At 38.9% G+C, this 24,232-nt stretch overlaps 1 protein-coding gene across 1 annotated transcript in view; it reads left to right on the top strand.

Annotated features, from left to right (window-relative positions):
• Positions 1 to 21,749, top strand: part of LOC106920393 (transcription factor IIIB 90 kDa subunit-like) — a 72,078-nt gene extending 50,329 nt beyond the window's left edge. The window contains exons 13-19 of the mRNA XM_014991376.2: positions 6,555 to 6,616; positions 8,243 to 8,324; positions 9,006 to 9,061; positions 10,023 to 10,294; positions 18,964 to 19,015; positions 20,238 to 20,391; positions 20,995 to 21,749. Coding sequence (XP_014846862.2) covers positions 6,555 to 6,616; positions 8,243 to 8,324; positions 9,006 to 9,061; positions 10,023 to 10,294; positions 18,964 to 19,015; positions 20,238 to 20,391; positions 20,995 to 21,032 — 716 coding nt within the window. The 3' untranslated portion in view covers positions 21,033 to 21,749. The remainder of the gene's footprint in view (positions 1 to 6,554; positions 6,617 to 8,242; positions 8,325 to 9,005; positions 9,062 to 10,022; positions 10,295 to 18,963; positions 19,016 to 20,237; positions 20,392 to 20,994) is intronic.
• The last annotated feature ends 2,483 nt before the right edge of the window (positions 21,750 to 24,232 follow it).

Here is a 24,232-nt window from a genome sequence, read left to right as displayed (position 1 = left end):
CAGTCGCCTTTGCTATTCATCTTGTAAATTGGATAATTACTGCTTAGCCAATTACCTTTCAGTAACTCAACACGTTATTTGACCCTAACTAGCCTTAGCATCCATGACAGGCTGTGCTGTGGGGAACTAGCTGTAGCCTAGCAGAGAGCAAGGCAGAAAGTGTGAGCAACCTCTGCATCAGTTGTGACTCCATTGCTGCTTCTGTTTAAATATTACTCTGAATTATAGAGGTGCAGAAAGAAATTGATTCTATAATGAATCTCGATTGCTAATCCTGGGAATTCTGAGTCAATTCAAACTCTCAAAAATTGATTTTGCAATGCGTTTAAGTTGTAACTGCTTGTCGTGTTATTCGTCCGCTCGGCCACCGTATGGATTTTGAATAATTCTTTGAGACTTTTTAACAAAAGTTCAGGCAGCTAAGCTAACTGGTCATGATTGGTTATCATTGGCCAAAGGGCAAAACTGGGGCAAAAATCATGTAGTGTGAACTGAGCTTAGGTTAAAGAATTTGATGTGTAAACCTATTTTTGTTTAAATATAAACTTATGGAATTTGAAACAGCATGGATCCTTATAGAATCGTTTTAAATAAATGTTCTCCTTGTTCAGACTGTCTTTTCCTCTTGTCAGTCGCATAATTTAAACAGAATCTCCAAACTGTTTGAATACAAAAATTGGTTTCTGAATCAAATCATGACCCTAAAAATCGGAATCCAATCGAGTCGCTAGACACTGAAAAATTGACATCTCTACAGAATGAAATACAATTCTGAAGTGAATCCTCCCACCGTCTAGTGCAGCTGTGGGAAATGCATCAAAAACAGCCTTTGGTTCAGCAATGAACTCTTTTGTGATACTCAGATCCACATATTCAAACTAGTGAGCCATAGTTTCCTAAGATGTTTTCCATACATTAGACAGTCCTTCCTCTCCCATCAGAACACATTCACCTCCCACCCCGTCCTCCCACTGAGAGCCATAAAAACACGTTTCCTGAGAACTAATGCAGCAGCATGTCACCATTACATCACATCCATCAGCGCCTCTGCACACCCAGATAAGGAAGGTTAGGTACACAGAGCCTCCTACTCTTGTAATGAGGTAATTATGGGTTACGGATGACGGATCCCTGCAGTGGCTTTATTTGTGCAACTGTTTGTGGGCCACAGTGACAAAGGCTGCAATTACTTGCACTCTGTTATTTCCTGACAGCAGAAAAGTTGAGTTGGCTTTGTGTTTAGGTGTCAGTTAGGTAAACATATGTACGTAGCAATCCAACCTGTGCTTCTCTTTTTATATATTTATCACAACAGTTTGCTTCCAGTGGGGAGAGGCTGTGGTTACTTCATCCTTATGAAAACTAAATACAAGGTGTGAAGAAAAGGAGAGGCAGAGGTTTCTGTCTGACATGAAAAGTAAGGAAGCAAGCTAACGATAAAAGATTCCTGACAGAGGATTGTTACACTTTAAACCATCAAACTTCACAACATTCTGTCTTAAAGGGGCAGTATTATGTAAAATCAACTTTTTTGAGCTTTGCGTGATGTTATAATGTTATTCCCTCATGAAAAACAAACAAATTTTTGCCTTGCTCTGTTCATGCATGTTAGAGAAATCCTTTGACCTTTGAGGTGTGGAAAATGCCTGGTTGGACCTAGCCCCGCCTTCAAGGTGTATCTCCTCCTCAGAGCTGCAATTTCCAAGCTTTTGCCTCACAGAGCAGCTGTCCTCCATGACTTCCCCACTAGGATTCTTCAGACTAGCCAGCAGCAATTAGCAAACTCCTGGGAGAACTGCTTCTCAGTGCAATCCTGGTAAAAATGTTGATAAGGGGTTAATAGAGGAACCATGTTGTGATGAAGGCAGAGTATCAGAAAGAACTGGAGAACTAGAGTTTTTAAAGAGACAGAGGCCCAATTTCAAGGCATTAAATTACAAAGTTAGTTTTCCTTTTAATTCATATGTAATATATATAAGTTGTAATTTTTATTATAACTAAAGGTAACATACTTACTTGACATAGTGCCTGGAAAACTCACAATACTGCCCCTTTACGAAAACAAATGTATTTTTGATGGATTCTATAAAGCAATCCTATTGTTTACTATGTTTCATCATTAATTTGGAAATAAAAGTGTGAGCATGGATATATATATATATATATATATATTAGATTAAAATACAATACGTTAAAACTTTTTTGTTATGACTGCATATCCAGAAGAGAAAAACATAAAAATTGTCCTTTAGGAAAAATAAGGGGATTAAAAAGCATTTAGCTAATCATAAATCTTAGTAATGATGGGAACAAATATGATGAAATTGGTTCGAATAAAAGTCTTTAAAAAAAACATCCTTATTGCAGGTCAAACCAAGCAGTAACTTGATGAGAAATGTCCCCAGATAGCCTCCTTGACCTAATATTGCTATGGAAATATGTGTTATGGGTGACATTCTGAGTGAAAAGAGCCACAACTACATTGAGTAAGTGCTCTTATACTCCACAAGTCCTTCAGTTAATTGTAAACGTCTCCCTTTTTATTGGATTTAGAATGACGTTAGCCCAAGTCATCCTTCTTGATTCATGGACCACAGCACTCATTGCATGTAGCCACAAATGACAAAATTTCCTTTAAAATGACAAATGGCTGTGACAGAAGGGTTAAAGGCTGCTGGTGGAATTAGAGGTTGACCTCAATGGTGTAATTAGAGGAGAGTCATTCTTTTCTCAGAAGCCGTCTGTATGTTCAGCCCCCCTCTGCCATTATAAAGCAGAAACTAGAATAATAGTAGTGTTTTTAGGGCTTATTAATAGCAGACCTCTGCCCAAATTATTGTTCTTAATGTTCTTTTGTCTGGCTTCCTACTGTGTGTGTGTGTTAGTAAATTGTGTGAACGGGGTTTCCCATTTTAAAAGACTGACCAACAGACGACGGAGCTGAGATGTTGAGCTGTCTTTACATTAAGAACCGGCTCAGTGAGCAATGCCTGATGAAACAGCCAAATCTGGTATGTTCATAATGGAGGTTAACAGTTTCAATGTGAAACAATGTGTTCAGCCTTCTCATTGGCTACAGAAAAATCTGATCTATTGCAGCCTGAATTAACTGAACATTTCCACAAACTGCACAGCTTTTACATAACTTCTCACATCTCCATTATTTCTAACTTCTCTTTTAAACACCTCAAGTGTTAGCCACTGCTAACTAAAAAGTTAGTTGCAGTAACTCTGTAGCACTAATCATAAATATTACTTACGGTCAGCAGTACACAAGAAGAAGAAGCTAATTCTCATTTACATCTGCCCTTGAAAGACTGTAGTCATTGAGTACCAAAACAGGCTGAATGCTGCATAAAGTCTTCACTCACTTTAAAATAAGAGCATGAATATGAAAGTTTAGCCACTTAAAGAGTTGATCATCAAAACCTCATCCCAGACTTCAAACTTTATTCACCTTAAAGTTTACAAAACAGTCACATAAATCAGCATTTTACAATTTGTCTGGGAAAATTAGTTTGGGGGAAGATAAGTGCGCTAAATGTTTTTAAAGTTAACAAAAGTGCTAAACAAAAAAATCACACATGCTATTAGCGTAAGTGTGTCACACTGACAGCAGAAAACAGCTAGAGTGGAGTTCTCTATCGTTCACTGTATCCTGTGGCATTTACCATGTTGTATTCCCTATTCTAAAGAACAGGGAATACAACATTTATGTTACAAAAGAAATTTCCAAACGGCTTTGTTTTTAAGCAAGGTGAAAACTGTTTACATTTAGTCTCCAGCTAATGTTTCAGCTGTTAGGTAATTATTTTCACACCTGCGTTTCGAGAGAAAGAAATGAGGCTAATGGTTCCTCTGACTGTGACTTATAAAACATTGATAGCATCTTTCTTATTCACTCTTCACTGTATTTGTGCCAGGACAGCTGTACCAGACTTTGGATCTGGTACAGTTGAAGTTGACAGCCATATGGCTGAATGGGCACAGCCTCTCAGGGGAAAGGTTGACATGATTGGGTGGCAGACAAACAGGCCTTGACAGTCTGAGACGACAGGTGTCACTGATACAGAGCCAGTCTGATGTTTCCTTCAGACTCGTGGTATTCTCGTAGGACAGCTTGTTATGCAGCGAACTCAAACAGCATCACGCTGTGAGTCTGCGGGGCCTGCAGCAGTCGGTGCAGTAGCGGCCCATCACAGCACTTTGCTCTGATTGGAGATGATGCGCGTCTTCTGGCCTAAGGAGATGAAGGGAAACCGTCCCGTTTGGCACAGCCGGCCTGACAGGAAATGACAGCTACCATTTAGCAGGCGTTGCCAACGCAGGAAACTACTCCCCTTTTTTCTGCTGTCACAACGGATTTGACTGTCACCCACTGTAACAAGGCGGCCTTTTGCGGCTGGATTTACAGTGGAGATGAAAGTCGAGGCAGAGTAAGGTGGAAACAGCAATAGTTTGTTCTTCCAGAACACGGCATCAAGAACAATACCAGGTGCAACTGCAGCCTTAAATAGTCCCAACCACCTCCATATCACAGGGGATCTCAATTTACCAATTTCCACCTATTTGAATAAAATACCTTTTATCAAATACAAGCATTTCTACTTACTTTTTACAAATATTTTATGTTTTATCCTTACACCATAAGCACCATTATGAAACGCCACAAAAACTCACAAACAATTCTCATGCTTTTTCCATGGCCTCCCCCAGAACCTATAAATGGTGTCCAGATGTCCAAACACCCTGGAGACACAGAAAAGACAGGAGAGTCATTCCATCTTAGCACCTCCACACTTAACATATTATGCACAAACATTTGCTCAAGTTTTATAAACCAGTAGCTCCTTGTTCTGAGTAACAATTATCGTCCCTTCACAGGCAACCACCTCGCTTCTCAATGAGGAGCAGCTGTGCAGAATCCAGAACAAAAGGCTACATACTAACCACCAAAAATAGTCAAATACAGTTAAAACTTCTTGTGTGTCGATTGTTATTGATGTGCAAATCTATGCTTGAAGTGCAGTGATAAAGTGCTTGCTAAAGTGCAAAAAGTGCTCTTACAGTCCCATGTAGTTCCAGTAATGAAGATCTCTTCATTTCACCCCCTTTTTCATCTCTTATTGTCTTAATCAGCATTTTTTGGCTGTTTTTTTTTTTTTGTCTTGACTTTACACAACTCCTCATGCTTCTTCTTAGGTATGTCGCAATACGCAGTGAATTAATTAATCACATGATAAATTGAAATCCCACAGACTGATCAGGCAGAGCAGCACAGGAGGATCTGAGGGTGAAATTAAAGACTTGGTATTTCACATTCTACTTTCTTTTACGTCCAATGAAAATTTAATGTATTGTTCGGATTTGATCAGTCCGTTTGAGAGAATCAAATAAAAACAGAGTTTGATTCATCAATGTGGCGTAACATTTTATGGCTGCTGTCTAGCATTTTAAATGTTTGATTCTCATACACAGCAATGGACACATCACACACTGAATATGTGTAACAGATTTTTAAGCCTCACCTTCCCCTCATCTGTCATTCCACTCGTCTCTTGGTGATTTCATTTTGTGGACTCACTCTGTGTAGATGATTTCTTCTTTCTGCTGTCTGGAAATGACTTCATCTGTTTGGAAGATGCTACAGTTTGACACGTCTTTGGCCAAAATATTAAAAGTATGCAAAATATTTTCTGTATAAACAGTTATCCAGTTTATGCAAGGATACACAGATGTGACGGCAAGAAAGCCACAGCAACAATGATGGCTGCTTTCCTTGTTTCATGGTGAAGGTGGAAGTGTCAGTCAGCATAGCTTGCCTTCTCATGCTCATTGGACGTTCTTAAAGCTACAGTAGCTAACTTTTAGAAATTATTTTTTTTTACATATTTGCTACAACTGTCACTTTATCCTGGCCTTATAATGAGACAGATAATCTGTGAAAAAATCAAGCTCCTCTGCCTTCTCCCTGTGGTCCTACTGCCATCTGGAGAAAAGCAACTCTCTGTCAGAAACAACCAATCAAAGCCAGGGGGCGGATCTTAGCACTGCCATTGCCCACAACCTCCCTCCTGCCCCTTGCTCTCCCTTACAGCTCTTCCCCCATAGCAGAGCCTGCAGTGAATGCTGTAGTTAGCTAGCAACAGTTTTTCTGTAAGTTTAGGTTTCCTACTTGCTAGCACAGCTGCAGCAAGTAGGCAATCTTGAGTTTGTTCCCACATACACAAGCCTGATTGACAGTGCTAAAAAAAACTGTCAATCACAAGAAAATGGTGCAAAATAATTTCTTGATCCAAAAAATTAAAAATTTTAATAATTTTAAAGTATAATAACTATAAAATTCTTATTGAAGGTCAAGTGTTTCATTTGAAGAGAATCTATAAAGGAGATGGTGTGTTTTTTTGATAATCCAGAGCAGGGTCACTGTTAGAAACGTATATTTTGGTTATTTTTCTCTATGGGTAAACTCTGGAATGGGAAAGCTGCAGTAACAATGTGCTCTACAGAATATTGTCTCAACTTGTCCGTTCTGGTTATTGTTTCTATGACAGATGGTACTGCTGACAGCGGAGAGCTGGACCTGAGTGGCATAGATGACAGTGAGATCAATTTGGTATGTAAAACCTCTTCATGGATCCTCATGTATGAAAACATATATACACATCCCTACATGTAGAAGAAAATACTTTACAATTATTGCAAAAAAAAAAAAAATCTAATGTTTAACATGCATCAAAGCTTGACAGGGTTATTGCTGCAGGGTTAATTTCTGAGTTCTGTTGAACATTGTTATAGATACCTTTTATTTCACACAGTTCAGCCAAATGAAAAGTGGGAGCACACTAATTTTTTATGATGGCTAAATTGAATGTCTGGCGTCGTTACAAAGATGTGGAATCGGAACAATAGAAAACTTTAGATTTACATGCTCTTCATATTAGATTTCAGCATTGAGCCAAAAACAAATCCAGACATCGGCTTTTATTATCAAACATGTGCCTTTGTGGGGAGTTGGAAGATGAATAGGACTGACATGGATCATCTAGAGCAGCTCTGCTTTCTGCTGCTCAGGATGTGTGACATTGTTTTGACCCGGTCACTTCTGCTCATTGTTGCTCTGGACAGGTGATCATATGGTGCCGTGCAACTCGATCAACCTATTGAGATCTAGAAATACATTAAAACATTCAAATACACAATTCAGTTCTTTTTTTTTCCAAATGAAAAAATGTAATTGTTGTCTAAAAGGTAATAACAGCATTCCTTTACTGAATATTTGATTATTTATAGCACAGGATGAATCTACAGCTAAGATAATATTTCCAACATCAACATGTGAAAAAGTTCAGCCATTTCGATAACAAAAGGTAATTACTAGAAGATATTTTTTTCCAAAATATAAACGGATGAAGCTAAACCTGCCACTTTAGGAGTTTGATGTAGAACATACTTAGACAAAAGGTTTTTTTTTTTTGGTTTTTTTTCCTAAATGCAAAATGTGTATATTTTTTTGTACAGTTTTGGCTTAAAACAACATTCTGTGATCTTTATGGAATCCCACCTGAACTTTGTTTTTGTTAATAAAACTGAGAACTGTAGAATCTTCAAGGTCTTCTGCTATCAGTAGGTCTTGCAACATGCCTGAATCAACACACTCACACACACCTGTGTATCACATCCCAACAGCTTGACATGTGCAGACACTGACTGGTCCACAGTATTATCATCCAGCCAATTAGATTGCGGTGTGCCCCTAAGTTCAGCCTATTGTCCCAAGAAGATAAATATGTAATGTAATCTGATTACTTTGCATAAAGGGCCCAGCATTTACAACTTTACATGTGGTCAAGACTAAATTAGACTTGGACTTGTGAAAACTGACACTAACTTTCCTCGGGCTGCGAACAAAAGAACTGGGTGACAGAAAAAGCTAAACAAGTGAATGAAAGAGTTGCCAAAATGAATCCTATCTTTTCTAAACAGAATGTGGCTGCAGTGTTTTGGTTTTGCACAGTTTAGTCCTGGAAAACCAAAAGCCGTCTGATTTTTTGACAGATGAATCTTAAATGGCTCTGGATGGGTGACGATTCGGCCTTGTTTTGCAGCCACAAAAGCTGAGCACCCTGCAGTGATTGAGTCACTCTTCAACGTCTCTTTATACAAACATATTTTGGAACCAAATGTGGAAAAACATGTCCTCTTGAATTTAACTGTTCTATTTTCTTTTGTATCTCTGTAGTATCTGCTGAGTGACAGAGAAGTCCAAATCAAAACTGCACTGTGGATGGCAGAAAATGCAGACTACCTAAAAGCGCAAAAAGGTACTGGAGGCCTCATGACCGATCAGCCTAGGGTGTGCAGAATTTTCTTTTTATTTAAATATATTGACTGATTTCATACATTGATGTACCTTTCACTTTTTAAGTCAGCTCTATGTCGTTATCCAGTGTTACTGTTTACATTTGGAAATTTTGCACAAGCGCCCAACTCTGGAAGGCAAACAGCCTATTTGTTTACTTCATAGCTGGGATGCTGCAGTAGAACAATTTAATTGTTAAAATGAAGCCTGGACATGTAGGTGTTTTTAATTTAGTGCAGTGCGCCACCTGAAACAGAAAGTACCACAGAAAAACTGGTGAACAAAAAAATAACTCAATCACTCATATCTTTTTTCACCTTCTATTGGCTTTACTCTACTCACAGACCTGTTATCATAGCAACTGACAACAGCCCTATAAAAAATGTTTTACCAAAAAGCACCGAATTCTGCAGTATATCTATATGTGAAGGTTTTCAAAGTCAAGCTACCATAGCTGACCTACTTCATCTCCCTCTCTATTTTTTTTTTTTATTAAAATTTTTTTACGAACCTGGAAAATGTGATACCTTTGGAGCTCTTTATCTAGCTGTCATTGTGTTGACAATTAATAGCAAAACTTTTTCTTTTGTGTATTGCATACATTTGTGATTTAGCGACATTTAGCCCGTTTTCTTGTTTGCAGAAAAGGAAGCAAAGATCCAAAAAGAGAAGGAGCTTGGGATCTATAAAGAAAAAAAGGTAAAGCCAATCAGCCTGGAAATGTTTATTGTTGGAATTTCAACAGAAACACAAATAGCTGATAAATGAAAAAAAATGTGAAGTAAAAAATGACAATTTGAAAGTAAAAGTCAGACGAAAGGGCAAAGGTGGGCTTTTATTAAAAGCTTAACTTGTGCTGTACCTTAGATATGTTTTTAATATTTAAAGTAATTGTGATTTCCAAATCTGCACTAAAAATACATTCTGAAAAGAACATGCCATTTACTTAGCAAAAGTAGAAAAAAAATTTACAAGTTGGATCAGGAAATCAGGAGTTGGTTTTCATTTCTACTAGAAACTGGCCAGTAGGAAGCCGAAAAATCAGACCTTTTCCTGATTGAAGAATGAACAACTGTGCAGCCAATTATTTCTTGTTAATGTCATAATAAAAGCCTGTTTTATAGCAACTCATCTCTCACAACACAGCAAGAAAGTAAGAATATTAATATTTTTTTCTTAAATCTGCTTATAAGCAGATTTAAGAAAAAAATATTAATATATTCTTATATATTCTTACTATATTAAAATATATTAAAATATAGTAAGACCCCGCCTCTCGCCTGGAACGTTAGCTGGAGATAGGCACCAGCAACCTTCCCGACCCCACTAAGGGACAAGGGAGTACAGAAGATGGATGGATGGATTTGAGAATGAGAAGGTCATTCACCTCAGAGAATTGGGGATTAAATAAATAATTTTTAAAAACTCACTTCAAGTTGTCTGTTTTTGGTTTGTAAACCCTTTTGATAATTATGTATCACATTAGGTCCCAGTAAAATACATTGTGGTTATGTGCCAAGCTGTAGAAATTTTTATTTTGTTTGTCTGCTTCTAGATTAACAATTAATTGGCAGTGTTGTCATTGACAGACGTTTCAAATAATGTCACATTTTCTACACTTCAGTTTGTCAAGCGTAGGCTTCCTTTTTGTTTTGAACAGCCCAGACGGCCTTCAAAGAAGCACCCTGCCATCAGAGCCAGCACTGCTGATGAGGCCATTGAGAAGATGTTGGAGCAGAAGAAGATATCCACCAAGATCAACTATGATGTGTTAAAGGACCTCGTCGTGAAGCCTGGCAGCAGCCCGGCTGGTGCAGAGGACTCACCGAAGGTGGGGCCGCCAGCCCCTAGGACGCCCGCCTGCACCCGCAGACCTGCGCCCACTAGAACCCCACTGAGCCTCAGCATGCCGCTCAGCACTCTGGGAAAACGGTAGGTTGTCCTGTTAGCTTAAAAATGTTGGAACATTTACTTTAAGATGTTCCTAACAAGACAGCAGGTATGTAAATTTGACAAAATCAGAATTGGAAGAGTTATTGTCGGTACATCTTGTTTACGTTGTTTTAAGTGATTTTCATGCTGCAGTATATGTTCAGGACACAATATCCAAGTGATGATGTTGGATCTTTGAGGAAAAGCAAGTAATCTTAGTATTCAACAGTTAGGTCTGTTCTTCCACAAAAGCAACAAGTAGCACTAACTGGAGAAGAGGCAGCACGTAGCCAGTACTTGTCATGGAAATATTCAAACAGCTGAGACATGGAGCAGTGGTTCCCAACCAGTTGTTCACCTGAGAGCCACAGTGTTTTTATTTCTGATAGTCCAGTAGACTCGGTTTGATTGGGAACTAAAGTTGCAAAATTGTCAAACTAACCAAAGCCTTTGAAAAACCTGTTCCCCTCCTCGCCTGTGGGGGCACTGCACCAAGAACCACTGAAGGAAATTGCATAAAAACCTCTGAAAAAGGCATGAGCAAAACTTCTTTCTTCACGAAATGTAAACAAAAATGGAGTGGCATCAGATTTTAGCGTCTGTAGGATTTCTGTCTTGTCTTTGGCTGAAGACCTCTCAGTATGGGTGCACTGATCGCAGTTTTCTGACAGATCGCCGATTACCAACCTTTTAAAAAACTTAACCTGTCGATTCCGATTTTGGCCGATACCAATTTTCTTTGTCTGAAATGTTGCCCAATATAGCAAGAAAGTTGTTGAGTTGGCAACAGCGGTGTGACTATCTTTGACTGCAAACGTGCAGACATATCCTAGTGTCAATCAAACTTTTCTCACCGGAGAGCAGAAGAGGACAGTGGTTGACTCTTAGACCTTTGCCAAGGTAGATAAGATCGGTGGATAAGATCAGCTTCACATGTAAAAATCAGCTGATCATTGATCTCCCAAAATGAAGGAAATCAGCACAGATAAATTGGCTGGCCGAAAAATCAGTGCACCACTTTTACATCTCTATAGCCCTCTGAACTTATTTTAAACACTTTTTCCAATACTAAAGACAACCAACTGACTTTTTTTATCACAGCAGCAGGATCTGTACCAAATGGGAGGGTGGAGGGTTGGTGCCAGTTCAGCCTGGTAGTGCTTACAAATGATGCATTCACCGACTGAAAGAAATTAAATATTTTAGCTTCCAGCTGGCCCCTCAGCAATCAAAGACGATCAATCTAAAAATTGACGGATTCATTGTCTTGTATTTGTGAATCTCTGAAAAATACAAAGTTAAGTTTGTAGGATCCTTCTGGAAAGGTGAGTAGAGTCAGTAGAGTTTATCAACCTTTGCTACATCAGGATGGTTGTTTTAGATTGTATTTCAGACAACACTGAGTGCCTTTTGAATGTAGAACCCTATTAAATCTTCTCATCTCCTCTGAAAAAATTTCAGCTGTCCTTCGACAAAAATGCCATCTTGACTGTTTACTCCGTTTCTGTCAATGCTATAAGATTTTGTAGAATCAGTAGGTTATGTCAGAGGTGAGTGTGTCTCTCATAATTACCACCTTAGACATATAAATCTGCCTATAATTACATTAGCTTAGCGATCCTCAAACTATTAAATAATCTCTGTTGCTAACAGATAGCCAATTAAATCAAGACTAGATAGATGCCAGCTGTTTCTTTACTGCCACACCAGCCATTCCTCCTCTTCTGCTGCGCTCAGATCTAGATGTTAAATTTTTTTCCCTGGCTTCAATCTGTAAACACTAGAAAGCCCCACCTCGTCTCCTTCCGCCTGACTAAGATAATCAGCTGCGACAGGAGGACAGATGCTCGGTTTGCCTCTCCACTCCTGGGGGATATTCCTTTTTTCTTTTTTTTCTTTTTTTTTTACCATCTTCTCAAATCCACAGACAGGATTTGTCTGTGTGTGTTGCTTTGACAACAAGCAATCACAGAAAAGATCCGCTCTGCTCGTTTCAGAAGAATTGAATCGGTGTTGGTTTACAGTACAGGAAAAACTAAAAGGTTTTCACTGTATTTGATTTTTGGGAGGAATTGGTTTTCCTACATGGCTTTGTTTTCTAAAGCCCTTTGAGTTGATGCTGGTTTTGGGTGCCATCTTTGAGCTGTAGTGGACCCCTGTAGGGGCAGCTGTTTGGTGATTAAGGGGATATAAAGCCCCACTGTTGGCTCCGTCTCTCATCTTTTGGTTATTTCATCTCTATTCATTGGTTGCCGTTTGCAGGGCCTTTGTAAAGCCGGTTCTGAATCATGATGTAGTGTGCTGTTTGGTCTCAGAGACGCCGAAGGATTTTGATAAGTCTGTTAAGTCTGCTGCAGTTTATCATGCTCTTTTTAGCACAAGCTACTTTTGTTGTTAGATTAAACACATTTATAAATCCTCCAGCAGACTTGGCTTATTACTGGCCTCTCCACAATGAGGAATTCAGAAATTCCACTAGATATATTTTAAGACTTAGAACCACCTTTATACAATACTTTAACAGATCCCAATAGTATTGGATGAGTTTTAGATTTATGTCCATTTTGATCAGTCATGGTTCTATAACATGTAAGAATCCCTCAACAGCAAGTAACTTCAGCTTTCACGTTAGTGGACATGAATGCCATATCTACTGTCGTCTGGTAGGCGCTGCCTGATTATTAACTTCTCTGTTCTATGTCTCTGTTAGGTGCAGTGAAAGTGAACACTGTGTTGGTGATCAGTCCAAAGGTTTGTGGATTGTTAAATTAGAGGAAAATGTGTAAAAAAAAAAAAGAAAATACACTTCTCCTACCGCGTAGAAACAGACTTCAGCTCTCAACAAAGCACTGAAATTTGAAGGGCCCTGAACCAGTTCATGAATGAAAGATGTATTAGTGTTTTCTGATCTGGAAACACTTTGAACTCCCCCAGGATGACCTGGAGAGTCTCAGTGTTTGGGGCCAGTTACAGTTGCAACCTGATGTTGGATAAGTGGAGACGGACAGACGAAAATCAAAAAAGCGTGTTGTGTGTGTATGTGTCATTTTTCCATGCCAAGTTGAGATCCGGAATAAGCCCTCAAGAATTGTCACTACACATTACAAATACTGGAGTTAAGAGACGTTTCATTCAAGTCTTATTTTATTTTTCACAGTTAGCTCATTCTGAGTTTATCTTTCAAATATATCAGAGATTTTATAGTTAGTTATCTGAGGATGTAGCTACGAGAGTTTGTTGATATCTTTAAGTCTAATTTTTTTAGATTTGTAGTCTTAAAGGATGAGCCTGTTTCTAATAAAGACCAGAGACATGACTGCATTTGTTTGATTCTAAATATTTGACTTGGCTAAGTTGAGTGACAGCAGCTCATCCAATGCCGTCCAGACATCCTTCTTAGCCGCCACACATCTATGTAATGAATACAGACAAATAATGACAGAAGCTACAGGGTAAAAAAAAAAACTGGGCCATTTGGATAAGATCCTTGTTTTATCCGCCAAATAAAACAAAATGCAGCCTACCCAACAATTAACAACGTTCACATTAAGTTGATTTTAGCGTGATAGATAGTTTCCTGAGGCCGCCGCCCAGTTTATGGCTGCTGAAGCCTCAAGAAGGCGTGCCTTGCTGCCTAAAGGTTATGTTATCTTTCCTGCCGTGTTCGTCTTCACTCCCAAAACCTTACATGTTATTCACTCTTCCTGCTCTGTTTTACTGAACCCCCCCAGCACCACCTCCTCCACCTTACCAAGCTATTACCAGTTTTCAGCCATTGGCTAAACTACTTCCCTCAATCATCTTTTCAGCTCAGGCTGAGTGTCATTGGCAGTAAGCTGATTAGGAACGCACGGCTAAACCCAGCAGAGACTGAAAGCCCAACATAGCGTCTTGCCTGAGTGGATGGATAAAGCCGGCGACGGAGGAGAGGAAAGGGAGGGAAAGAGAATGTGCAGACGGAGTAAAATGGGGTGGACAGGATGGGAGGCTGATTAATAGTTTGGATATCATTCTGTGTCACGGTGCATCTCTTTGGGTAATTAATCTACGGTATATATTTTAACTGCAGCTTAAAGATGGGTTAATGAGATCGGGGAGAAACTGCTGTTTGACTGCTGATGTATAAGGAAGAACTCAAGTAACACGATGTGCAGTGTTAAGAAAGACAAACCTGGATAGTAGGCTAAATGGATCCGTGTGTTTTACTGTAATGAATGCTAAGTGGCTTACAGTATAGCCTGAAGATGTGAATTAATATAATGGCTACATCAGAGTCATATTTAAATGTGGCTTAAGATGCACAAAGGAAACAATTCCAGCTGTCAGGGAGCAAATGGTTTCTGTCTTTAATTATTACCATGGTGAAATTAGACAGTGTTAGGCATGGACTGGTAGGATGTTCTTATTGTGTGATAACCAGGAAAGGCTGCGGTTATTCATGCTGCTGCTGGAAAGATGACTTACTGATTGTTCCAGTTTAATGATAATATTATAGAATAAGCTCTGGACTTGAACAATGGAGCGTTTCTGACATATTTTTGTTTTTAAAAAAAATAACTTTTTAAATCCTTGGCATAAGTTTGATATGCATGACATCATGTTAGGGCTATTATAGATAGAAAAAAGGAGTAAATTTCCATCAGAAAACTGAAATTTGAGATTAATCTCTGAAATTTTCCAAAAAAAATTTTTTTTTAATTTCTGAGTTTCAAAACTCGAAAACATTTTTTTTTTCAAGAAAATTTCTGAGATTAATCTCAAATTTATGAGTTTTTTGTGTGTGTTGTGTATTTACATTACATAGTGAATATACATACTTGTGGTTATAATGTGCCTGAAGGTGAAAAGGGTTACAGGGTGTGAATACTTTCACAAACGTAAAGAAACACACATTGCTGCGTGCGTGGCTTGTTGTTCAACTGCATGTGAGCTACAATTTTCTTCTCCACTTTTCAAGAAGCATTCTCTGAGTGAACCCTGTTGGATTTCCATTGAGCAGCGCTGGTTCTCCATATTTAAGTTTCAGTGTTTTGGACGTCGTCTGAAGCATTTGGAACTGGTCGACCCTGGACAGACCGGGTTGTACTAATGTCTCCACATGCTGAGATCAAGAGGTAGGAAAGACCTCAGTGAGAACACTGCTCTCTATTGTACTCTGCTGGAGGGAGTGATTTATCTGTACTATGTCGCCTGCTCCACTGACTGAGAGTCACTCCCTGCTATTGTGAATGGTCGCCATAGTGATAAAAGGCTGCCAAGAAGTCTGCCACCGCTAGCCTGGCAACACTGCTGATGGCCTTTTGATCTTTGACCTCCTCAGTGGACTGAAGGGAGCTGATATCCTCCTGACTACCAGGAAAAAAAATATTGTCCAATCACCATTTTTTTAAAATCCCACATTCTTCGTAAGGTAATAAAAGGTTTTATTCACTTACTTTGTCTCGTCCCATAGAATGTGTTATTACTGATGAACACAATTTTTATGTATTAGAAAAAGATACGAACAAAAGTCCCACCCCTTCATATGTGGTATCATTGAAAAGCCCTAAATGTCCTCTCCAGATACCAAAAGGAATTAATTCAGTAGAATGCAGGGAGTGGGAGATATTCAAGTTTAGAAATGTCCTCTACAGAGGACAAAAATGAACTACTGGTAGTCAGGAGGATATTAATGACTGCTGTCACACAGACAGAAATTAGCTTCACTGTGAATAAATATGACAGAAAGTGGAAAACCTTTGCCAGCAGATCTGTGTTGTTGAGGATTATCACTCCAAAGTTTGGAGCATGAAGGGTTTAAACCACCCAGTAAAAATACTTGAAGTTTTCTCACATCAAACAATATGAAGTGGCAGAGTTGTATTTTTTTTCCCTATTAAGCAAAGGTTTCCTTCTGAGAGACACAATTTATATTCTGAGAACAGCCACGGATGTGTGTTTGTCTCATACTTAGTGGTGGATCTTTATTGCTGGTTGGTTCTTCTGATCCAAACAGAATCAGCAAATCGGTTCCTTTCTACCTGAGTTTTGCTACCTGACATCTGGCACCATCCTCACCCTAAAGACGTGTGCTGCTCCTTTTTTAACATATTCGTCACACTTAGTCTGTTCTATTAATTTCTTATTGATGATAATTTGATTCAAAACTCATTTCATCTTCAGGCGTGTCTCTGTCTGACCTTCTAAGTTCTGTTTGCCTTGGCAGTCCACACCATGAAGTTTCCACCTGCAACCTTCACTTTTGGCATATTCATTTTGGGGTGATGTGCAGAAGCTTTCTTCTCGTAAATGTGGCTGTTAGCTGTAAAGTCCTAAGAGTTTAACTTTAGCATTATCCAACAAAACTGTTTTCTCCCAGTATTTCACTGGCTTCAAATCTTCTGGAGCAAGCTTCAGATGTTCTTCAGCAGACTTTTCCTTCAGCAGTGGAGTCTTGTGCAGTGGTTGTGCATAAAAACTATTGAAGGATTGGCTTGTTTGTAATCCCAGCCATACACTCTGATCAGCTTCCCTGTCCCTGCTAAAGTAAAGGATCATCCCAGCATAAAGATGCTGCCCCCCACCGCCATGGTGTTTTCTGGATGTTTGAGTTTTCTGATGATAGTTTAAATCTTCTAGCATCAGCTCATTGTTTGATGACAGAGACCAAGTGTCTCTGTTATTGCAACGCAGTTACAGGAAAAGTGCCATAGTTTGGGCAGATGTGAATGAGCCGGTTTAGACTTTGAATAATTCAGTTTCCTAGTACAGATGATATCAAAATATAGATTTTTTTAACAACCATACTCCCAACCCAATTGGGAGTATGGTTTATGGTTTAGTATGGTTTATGACCTTGGGTCATATAGGTGGATTCATGGGAACAGCCAGTTATCCAAACCGTTTCTGACACGACTTCACCGACTCCCAAAGTGCACAGAGAAAACTAAAAATCTGTAAAAGATGAACCGACAGATTACTAACCCCACAACTCCTAGACTGACTTTTACTGCCCTCCCATATTTCCTTCTAATATACTAGTACTGTATTTTTGTTGTTGTTGTTTTTTCCTCCCACTAAGATAATTTTTAACTTAAAATGGTAACAGTGTAAAGTTGGCTGGTCATCTTGAAACAAGGTAGTGCAGATGATACTACCTTCAAGTTCTAGGTAACAACTTTATTGAAAGACCAATGCAGTTCAGCTGTGACCTTCATGGAGGTCACAAGTCAAATTGCGTCATTGGTCTTTCAATGGAGTTGTGTGCACCATGTTTAAAACTCCAGAGTTTTGTTTTTGATCAAACCCATGGATCCATCACTTTTACTGTCACTTCTTTTCTTGACCTATCTGTGACCTCTGCCTGCATTTTGCAGATTTGCTTTTTTGCTTTTCTGCCTCTACCAGTCACCTATAGTCCCTCACCATTCCCCTCCTTTGACAATGTCCAGCTCAGACCACAGGGGAGTTGCTCTTGTCTAACACATGTGACCTGAATATTTCTCTCCATAGTGAGTGGTCCACCACCTTGTCTGGGATATTATAATAAGGTTTGAGAATGAAGGCGGGTAGCGTTGGGGGTGAAGATGAAACATTCCCCGCTCTCCCATCCCTTTACCCTGGTTACAGCAGATTAATTAAAAGCTCACTCGCACTCTCCGTCTTATCAGTGAGAGTTGAGCTCGGCACCCGGCTGGGTGGGCATGAAAGAAGGTGGGGAGCCCCCGGGAGTTATGTTAATATCAGCCAGCATGGTGGGATTTCTACTTAGGAATTACCGCCAGTGGTAAATTCATTGCTGATTATCTCTTGGGGGCTGTCTAAGAAAAGATTTCCTTCTCAGAGAGACATGTCACTCAAAGTTGGGTCTGAGCTCCTTCTCATTCACACCATTTCACTGTCATTCCAGGGACAGGAGCTAGGTGCTTGGAGACAATAGAGATTTAGAGAGTGTAGGACTCTAACAACATTATTTGCTGGCTTTACCTTGCAAATCAGCTAGATTGTCTAGAGTTTCTGTAGATTATGAATGTAAAAGAATAAATTTATAACTAGCCATAGCGCAGGCCAAGATTTGTGGCCAAGACAAACATTTGGACCAATTTGGACCAACTGAAATCTGTGTTTGGTTTTCAGTCAACATGAAGCTCATATTATCCACCAGATTGCCTTGTTGAGCTACTCGTCATCTACGTCTTGATTTCCAAAGACTTTTATAGATGAAAGGTTGAGACTGCAGTGCCTCGCATACACCCCAAACATTTTCCTGTTTCTCACAATACAACCAAAAACGTCTGTGTGTTTCATTGGGACTTTATATAATAAACTAAGAGAAAGGACAGTCGGTGCAAGGAAAAGGAAAATAAATAATTAATTTCAGGGACAACAGAGCTCATTAAAGTGTGTGTGGGTTTAATTTTTTTTTTAAATGAAGAATGTAGTTTAATAGTAGCAATAGTCTTCATAAGCTAGCTAGCTAACTAAATAGATCCCTTCCCTAACACTAATACTTGAATCTCAACATTAATATAATAAGACAAATTAAACTGGATTCATTTTGTTCACATGGAGCCAATTCGTGGGATTCACATTTTTAGCCATTACATTATTTTCCTCCTGTGTAAAGATTAAAAGCGTAATTCAATTTAGATTTTTCTGATTCTACGTCTTTAATCGTCATTGTGTTGCAGACTACACCCGTTCATCAGCAGACAACCCAACAAGAAGCTGGCTATGGAGCAGGTGAGCTTCCTGTTCATTTGCTCTGCACCTAATATATCACTTTCTGTAATACTTCACTCTCAGAAGGCCGATAATATTTTGGTACAGAGCACGTCATCAACCGCATCAACTCCACCCCCTAAAAATAACCCCACATATGTATAAACTGACCAAAAGAACCTGCTAAAAACAAGTTAAGTTTTAGGTCAGATAAATGTTTTATTTAAATATTCACACAATATCAACATTTTGAGATTTTCATTGGAGTTCTCCTTTAAGTTAAGTGGAATTTATTTAGTGATCATGTGATTTCTGAATGCAACTGGTTTCATCAGGATCAAAATACTGGACAACAGCCAAAAAACTGATTTTTTTTAAACTGTTTTAGGGCCATTTTATTTAGCTGGATCCAAAAAATCACTTTGGTTTTGCGATCAACTTTCTGAATTATGGAGCAACATCAGCATCAAAATGCATGACTTGTTCTGACATCTGGATCGGTTTCCTGAGAATCTGATCAATGAGTGATGAGCAGGAGGAGAGATTCCATCAGGACAGAAAAGAGACGGAGCATTTTACACAATGAAGACGAAATGTTCAATTTACATGTACTTACCCTTATCAGTGTTTATTATTCAGTTTATAGAAATCCAAGTTTGTAGCATTTAATTAATACACTGTTGAAAAGAAATTTTTTTTTCGCCTAAAATCTTTTTTGGATGAGAAATATGAATGAAAATTAACTGATTATGTCACAAAAAATGTCATCAGTTTAGTCAGAAGGTCAGATTTCTCTAAATCAAATTAAAATAAAAACCTGATTGGGAAAAATTAATGTCATTTTTTGATTCAGCGCTGCAAAATAATCCCAATTCAGTTGAAAAAACATAGACAACTGCCAATTAACCCTTTGGTGTGAACACTTGTTAGCTTAACTAATACAATGGGAAGACCTAGAAATACAAAGAAAAACTCACTTTTTGAACTATGAAGAACATTAGTATTCCAAAACTCTGATTAATATCTCATTTTTTCATTCAAGTAAATGATTTGCTAGGGGGGGTTTTATCTAAAAAAAAAAAAATCAGGTGCTGAAGTCATTTACTGTAATAAGGTGAAAGATGTTGGTCACACTACAACGCTACATTTAGCACCTCTACTATCTCTGCTGTAGTGCCATGTCTTTGTTTGACTTAATCAACTGGTGAAAATAATCAGCGTCTCTTCCTGATCGTTTGGTCAGACTAAAGCCCCTCCCCCCACGGCAGCGACTGCAGAGGCCCCTCCCAGTGCAGCTGTTGTCGAGAGTGGACCCGTCCTGTATGACGATGTAGACGAGGAAGAGGATGAAGAGGAGGAGACCTGTGTCAGTGCCATGGAGCTGCTGGGTGGCGACGGTCAGTTTAAACACACAGCAGGTGTTTACCTTAGAGAGCACATGGTGAATAAATGTAGTTAGTTGGTACTTAAATATGTTTTTGTTTTTTAAACAAGTGGTACCATATTGTCAATTTTCCAATGGTTTCTCATCACTAATTTTTATAACAAGATAAGTCTGGAGAAAGTCAAACGTCTTCTCATCAGATCTCTGAAATTTTATTTCAGCAAAAAAGTAAGAGTTGAGCATCGAGACCTGCTGTGTGAATGTAGCCGATCTGTCATTTAAATGCCTTTCACAAGACAAATGGGTCCAATGCATACATTTTGAGTTTGAGATTCCAGTTAATAAAATGCAACCTAAGGCAGTCCAGCTCGTTGCTCTGAGTCACTGCAGCGGTTCCTCATACTGAGAAAACATGTTGTGAAAGTGGAAAGGAAGAATTCCCTTTTAACAGGAGGAAACCTCCAGCAGGAATCTGATTCAGGACCACATGTGGGAGTGACTCAAACCTGACTCAAAACAATCAGATCTGAACCAGAGGGAAGATAAACTCAACCCTGAATCACCCACTCACTGCATGGTCATTTCTGTTTTCCCCTCTGTCTCTCCCTCTGTCCAGGTTATGGATGTGATGGGGATTATGATGATGGATACTAGCCGCATCGTCCACCTGGCTCATCATTCCCAGCCGGCCTTGGAATCCAAAGTTGTAGCCGACCCTCACTAACAGGAACCTAAAACAAGCTGCTAAGGATCAGACGCAGGAGTAGAGGTTTACAGAACGCCGTGCTGCTTTGACCTGGTGGTCGGATGCTGGCGGAGCGTGGTTATAATGCTGCTCTTGGAACGGCCCACTGGATTGTTTGCAGGTTGGACTTTTGTATTTTTTTAACCTGCAGAAACAACCTTTCAGGAAGATCCGCCTCCAGTCAGAAAGACGCTGAGACTGTTCTGGACTTGTTGCTGCTGTACTACATCACTCCTGAGACCTTCCATCCAGATCTGTGTTGGTTTTGTTTTGTGATTAGTTGTTCTCATTACCTTTTGGATGGAAGTCGAAATGGAATAACCTTCCCGTTTACCTTCTGCTGAAGCTGTACCATAACATCTTTATATGGAAGTAACATCTGATTCAGGTTCTGTGTTGCTTCCAATGTCCTTTGGAGGGCTCAGAAAGCTTTCAAATTAGAAGTTGGAAATACATTTTTGTTAATATATTTTGCATTATGTAGTTTTGTCAGGGCTGAGATCTCTTTTTGAATGATTGCATGTTAAGGTGAGTATTATTTTTGCTGAATTGACAGAGCAGTATTCTTGAAGTGATGACTGTGATTATGTATCTATGTAGTACATTAAAGACATCACTAACTGGGAGCCGTGCCTTTCTTCAAATAACTATAACATCTCAGGGAGAAGGTGGAGGAGATCGATCTTTTCACAGATTGTCTGTCTGATGGCGTACTGTCACAACACAGTGATTCCTTTAACAAATATGTAAAAAATGTTTTATTGAAAAGCTACTTACTGTAGCTTCCAATCATCTGAGTCAGCTAAAGAAAATCCATATTTTGTCAAATTGTGGTTTGACATGCTTAGTTACAATGACATAAAGTTAAATACCCATGGTTCACATTAACTGGGCTGGGTCTCCATGCTATAAGCAGATCTGAAGGACCAGATATCCAACCCAACCATACAAGAATAAAGACCAGAATAGGAATAAAAAAAACATCTTTTCTCAGTGAGTTCCACTCAAATGAACTGTTCTAAAAATTCAAGCACTCTTTTTAAATCTGGGAAACATAACATTACCAAACTGTGCAGGAAATTAAATATAAAAATCTATATAGTCTCAGTCACTAATTCCTACCCAAAATATGCTCCTCAATTCCAGTCAAAGCCAGAATTGACTGGGATTGCTGAAGTGGCTCTGCTGAAAAAAGCTGACAGTTCCTACAGACGAGACACTGTTTGGGAGGAGGAATACCTAAAATATAGCAATTTCCTTTTCCTACTCCTGTTTGGAAACCTGAGAATGTTTTGTCTGTGCAGTTGGGATAATTTGGCTAAAGCTGTTGATTATCATCCACAAATGTTGGTCAAAATGGCAGCAAACATCTGGAAAAGTGAACCAAACCACAAGCGCCTATACTCATAGAATGTGGGGTTACAATACGTAACCAACGTTCCGTTCGGAGGATTTCCAGAGATCCTGGGACTTTTCCTCCGTCTCTGTGTTGTTTCAGATCAACCTGCTGTTCCTTCCTCTGCCGCCAGAGGGCAGTGGATGAGTCATTCTCACTGAACTGAGGATTTGCTGTTGCCTGTGCTTTGTCATCAGGACATCTAAAACATTTAGTTTTAATATGCTGACATTACTTTTCTCATGGCATACTCTTAAAAACATAACATTAACTTGATCTTATAAATAAACAGTCAGTGCTTTTATTGTTTCCACATCCTCAAACCATTACCTGCCTCATGTTGTTCAGTTCAACAACACCCAGATAGAGGAAGGAGGTGGTGCTGAAAGCAGCTCTGCTCTCCGGTGGAGCAGGTCAAACAGAAAAGGGAGGCGCGGCCCGTAGCAGCTCTCCAGTGGCTGCGTTCCCTCTGACCTCTGCTTTTTCTCCTTCGTCTCAGATTCCTTTTCTCCTGCAACTGAGACAAAGACGCAGAGGTGTAGTTAAAGGACGTGTCTGATTTTTATCAGACAGGTGTCGTTTCATCTTTTATTTCTTTACATTGAGCTTTTTGTAATAGTTTTGGGTGTTTCTAATTGACTTCAGTTTCTGTTTACATTTTCACAGAAAGGTCAAAAAGCAAGTTAAATACAAAAATGTATTCATACTTTATCTTTTTCTTCCATACTAATTAAGATCTAGAAAATATTTGAAATTGAACTCCACACTTTTCAAAACTACAAGCAAAACAAACTTTGGAAGGCTTTCAGAAAATGTAGTTTTTCCTCCAAATGTAATGATGGTCATTATGGTCAAACGGTTTCATCAGACCACAGAACATCTCTCCAAAAATAAAGATCTTTATCCCTGCATCTGCAAACTGAAATCTGGCTTTTTATGCTTCTTTTGAAGTAAAGGCTTTTTCCTCGCTGAGTGGCCTTTCAGCCCATCGTTGGGCCAGGACAGTTTGACTGTGGATAATGAATCTGTCTTGTCAGCTTCAGCAGCATTTCCACAACATGTTTGGCTTTTCTATGGTCTGTGTACTCATTTTGGACAAAAACCCATTTAACTCTAGGACACAGGACCAATCAAAGAACATAATAGGTTTTCTTCTGAATTTGAAGAAAGTAAAAAAAATTATTTAGGAATGTTATTGCTAAGCTTTCTGACATTAACAAATAGGAATAATTGACCAAAAACATGAGAAGTTCTGATTTAACTTCAGGTAGAAAGAAATGTGTTTGTCTCTTTTTATTCTGTGAATGTAAACTTCTGGTTTCAACTGTATCTTCTGAAAGAAGAAAAAACAAAGTTTGGTGTAATATTTGTGAGAATGTGTGTGTTCTGTAGCTACATTTCCTCTGTACAAGGACTTACAGGTCCAGTTTACAGTCGACAGGACGGAAACTCTGCAGGCAACTCGAGTTCAACCAGAAAAGTGAGTTCCTAATGAAACAGATTGTTGCCTACATAAACACACACAAAAACATAAATCCAGAAAATAAAAAAAAGACTTTTGCTTTCTAAAAATATAGGAGTGCTTCTCCTCAACTAGTCTTAATCTCTTACCTTATAAAATCGCAGTGACCTGGTATCAGTCTGATCTGTTGGTGCTGGATGCCTTCTTCTCTACTTTTTGTACATTTTATTATTTTTTTCACCCTTTTTTAT

Source organism: Poecilia mexicana, unplaced genomic scaffold (assembly GCF_051168715.1).
Source record: "Poecilia mexicana isolate PSO_F unplaced genomic scaffold, ASM5116871v1 scaffold_22, whole genome shotgun sequence".
NCBI classification, from domain to species: domain Eukaryota; kingdom Metazoa; phylum Chordata; class Actinopteri; order Cyprinodontiformes; family Poeciliidae; genus Poecilia; species Poecilia mexicana.
This window is presented reverse-complemented; position numbering and strand designations above follow the sequence as displayed.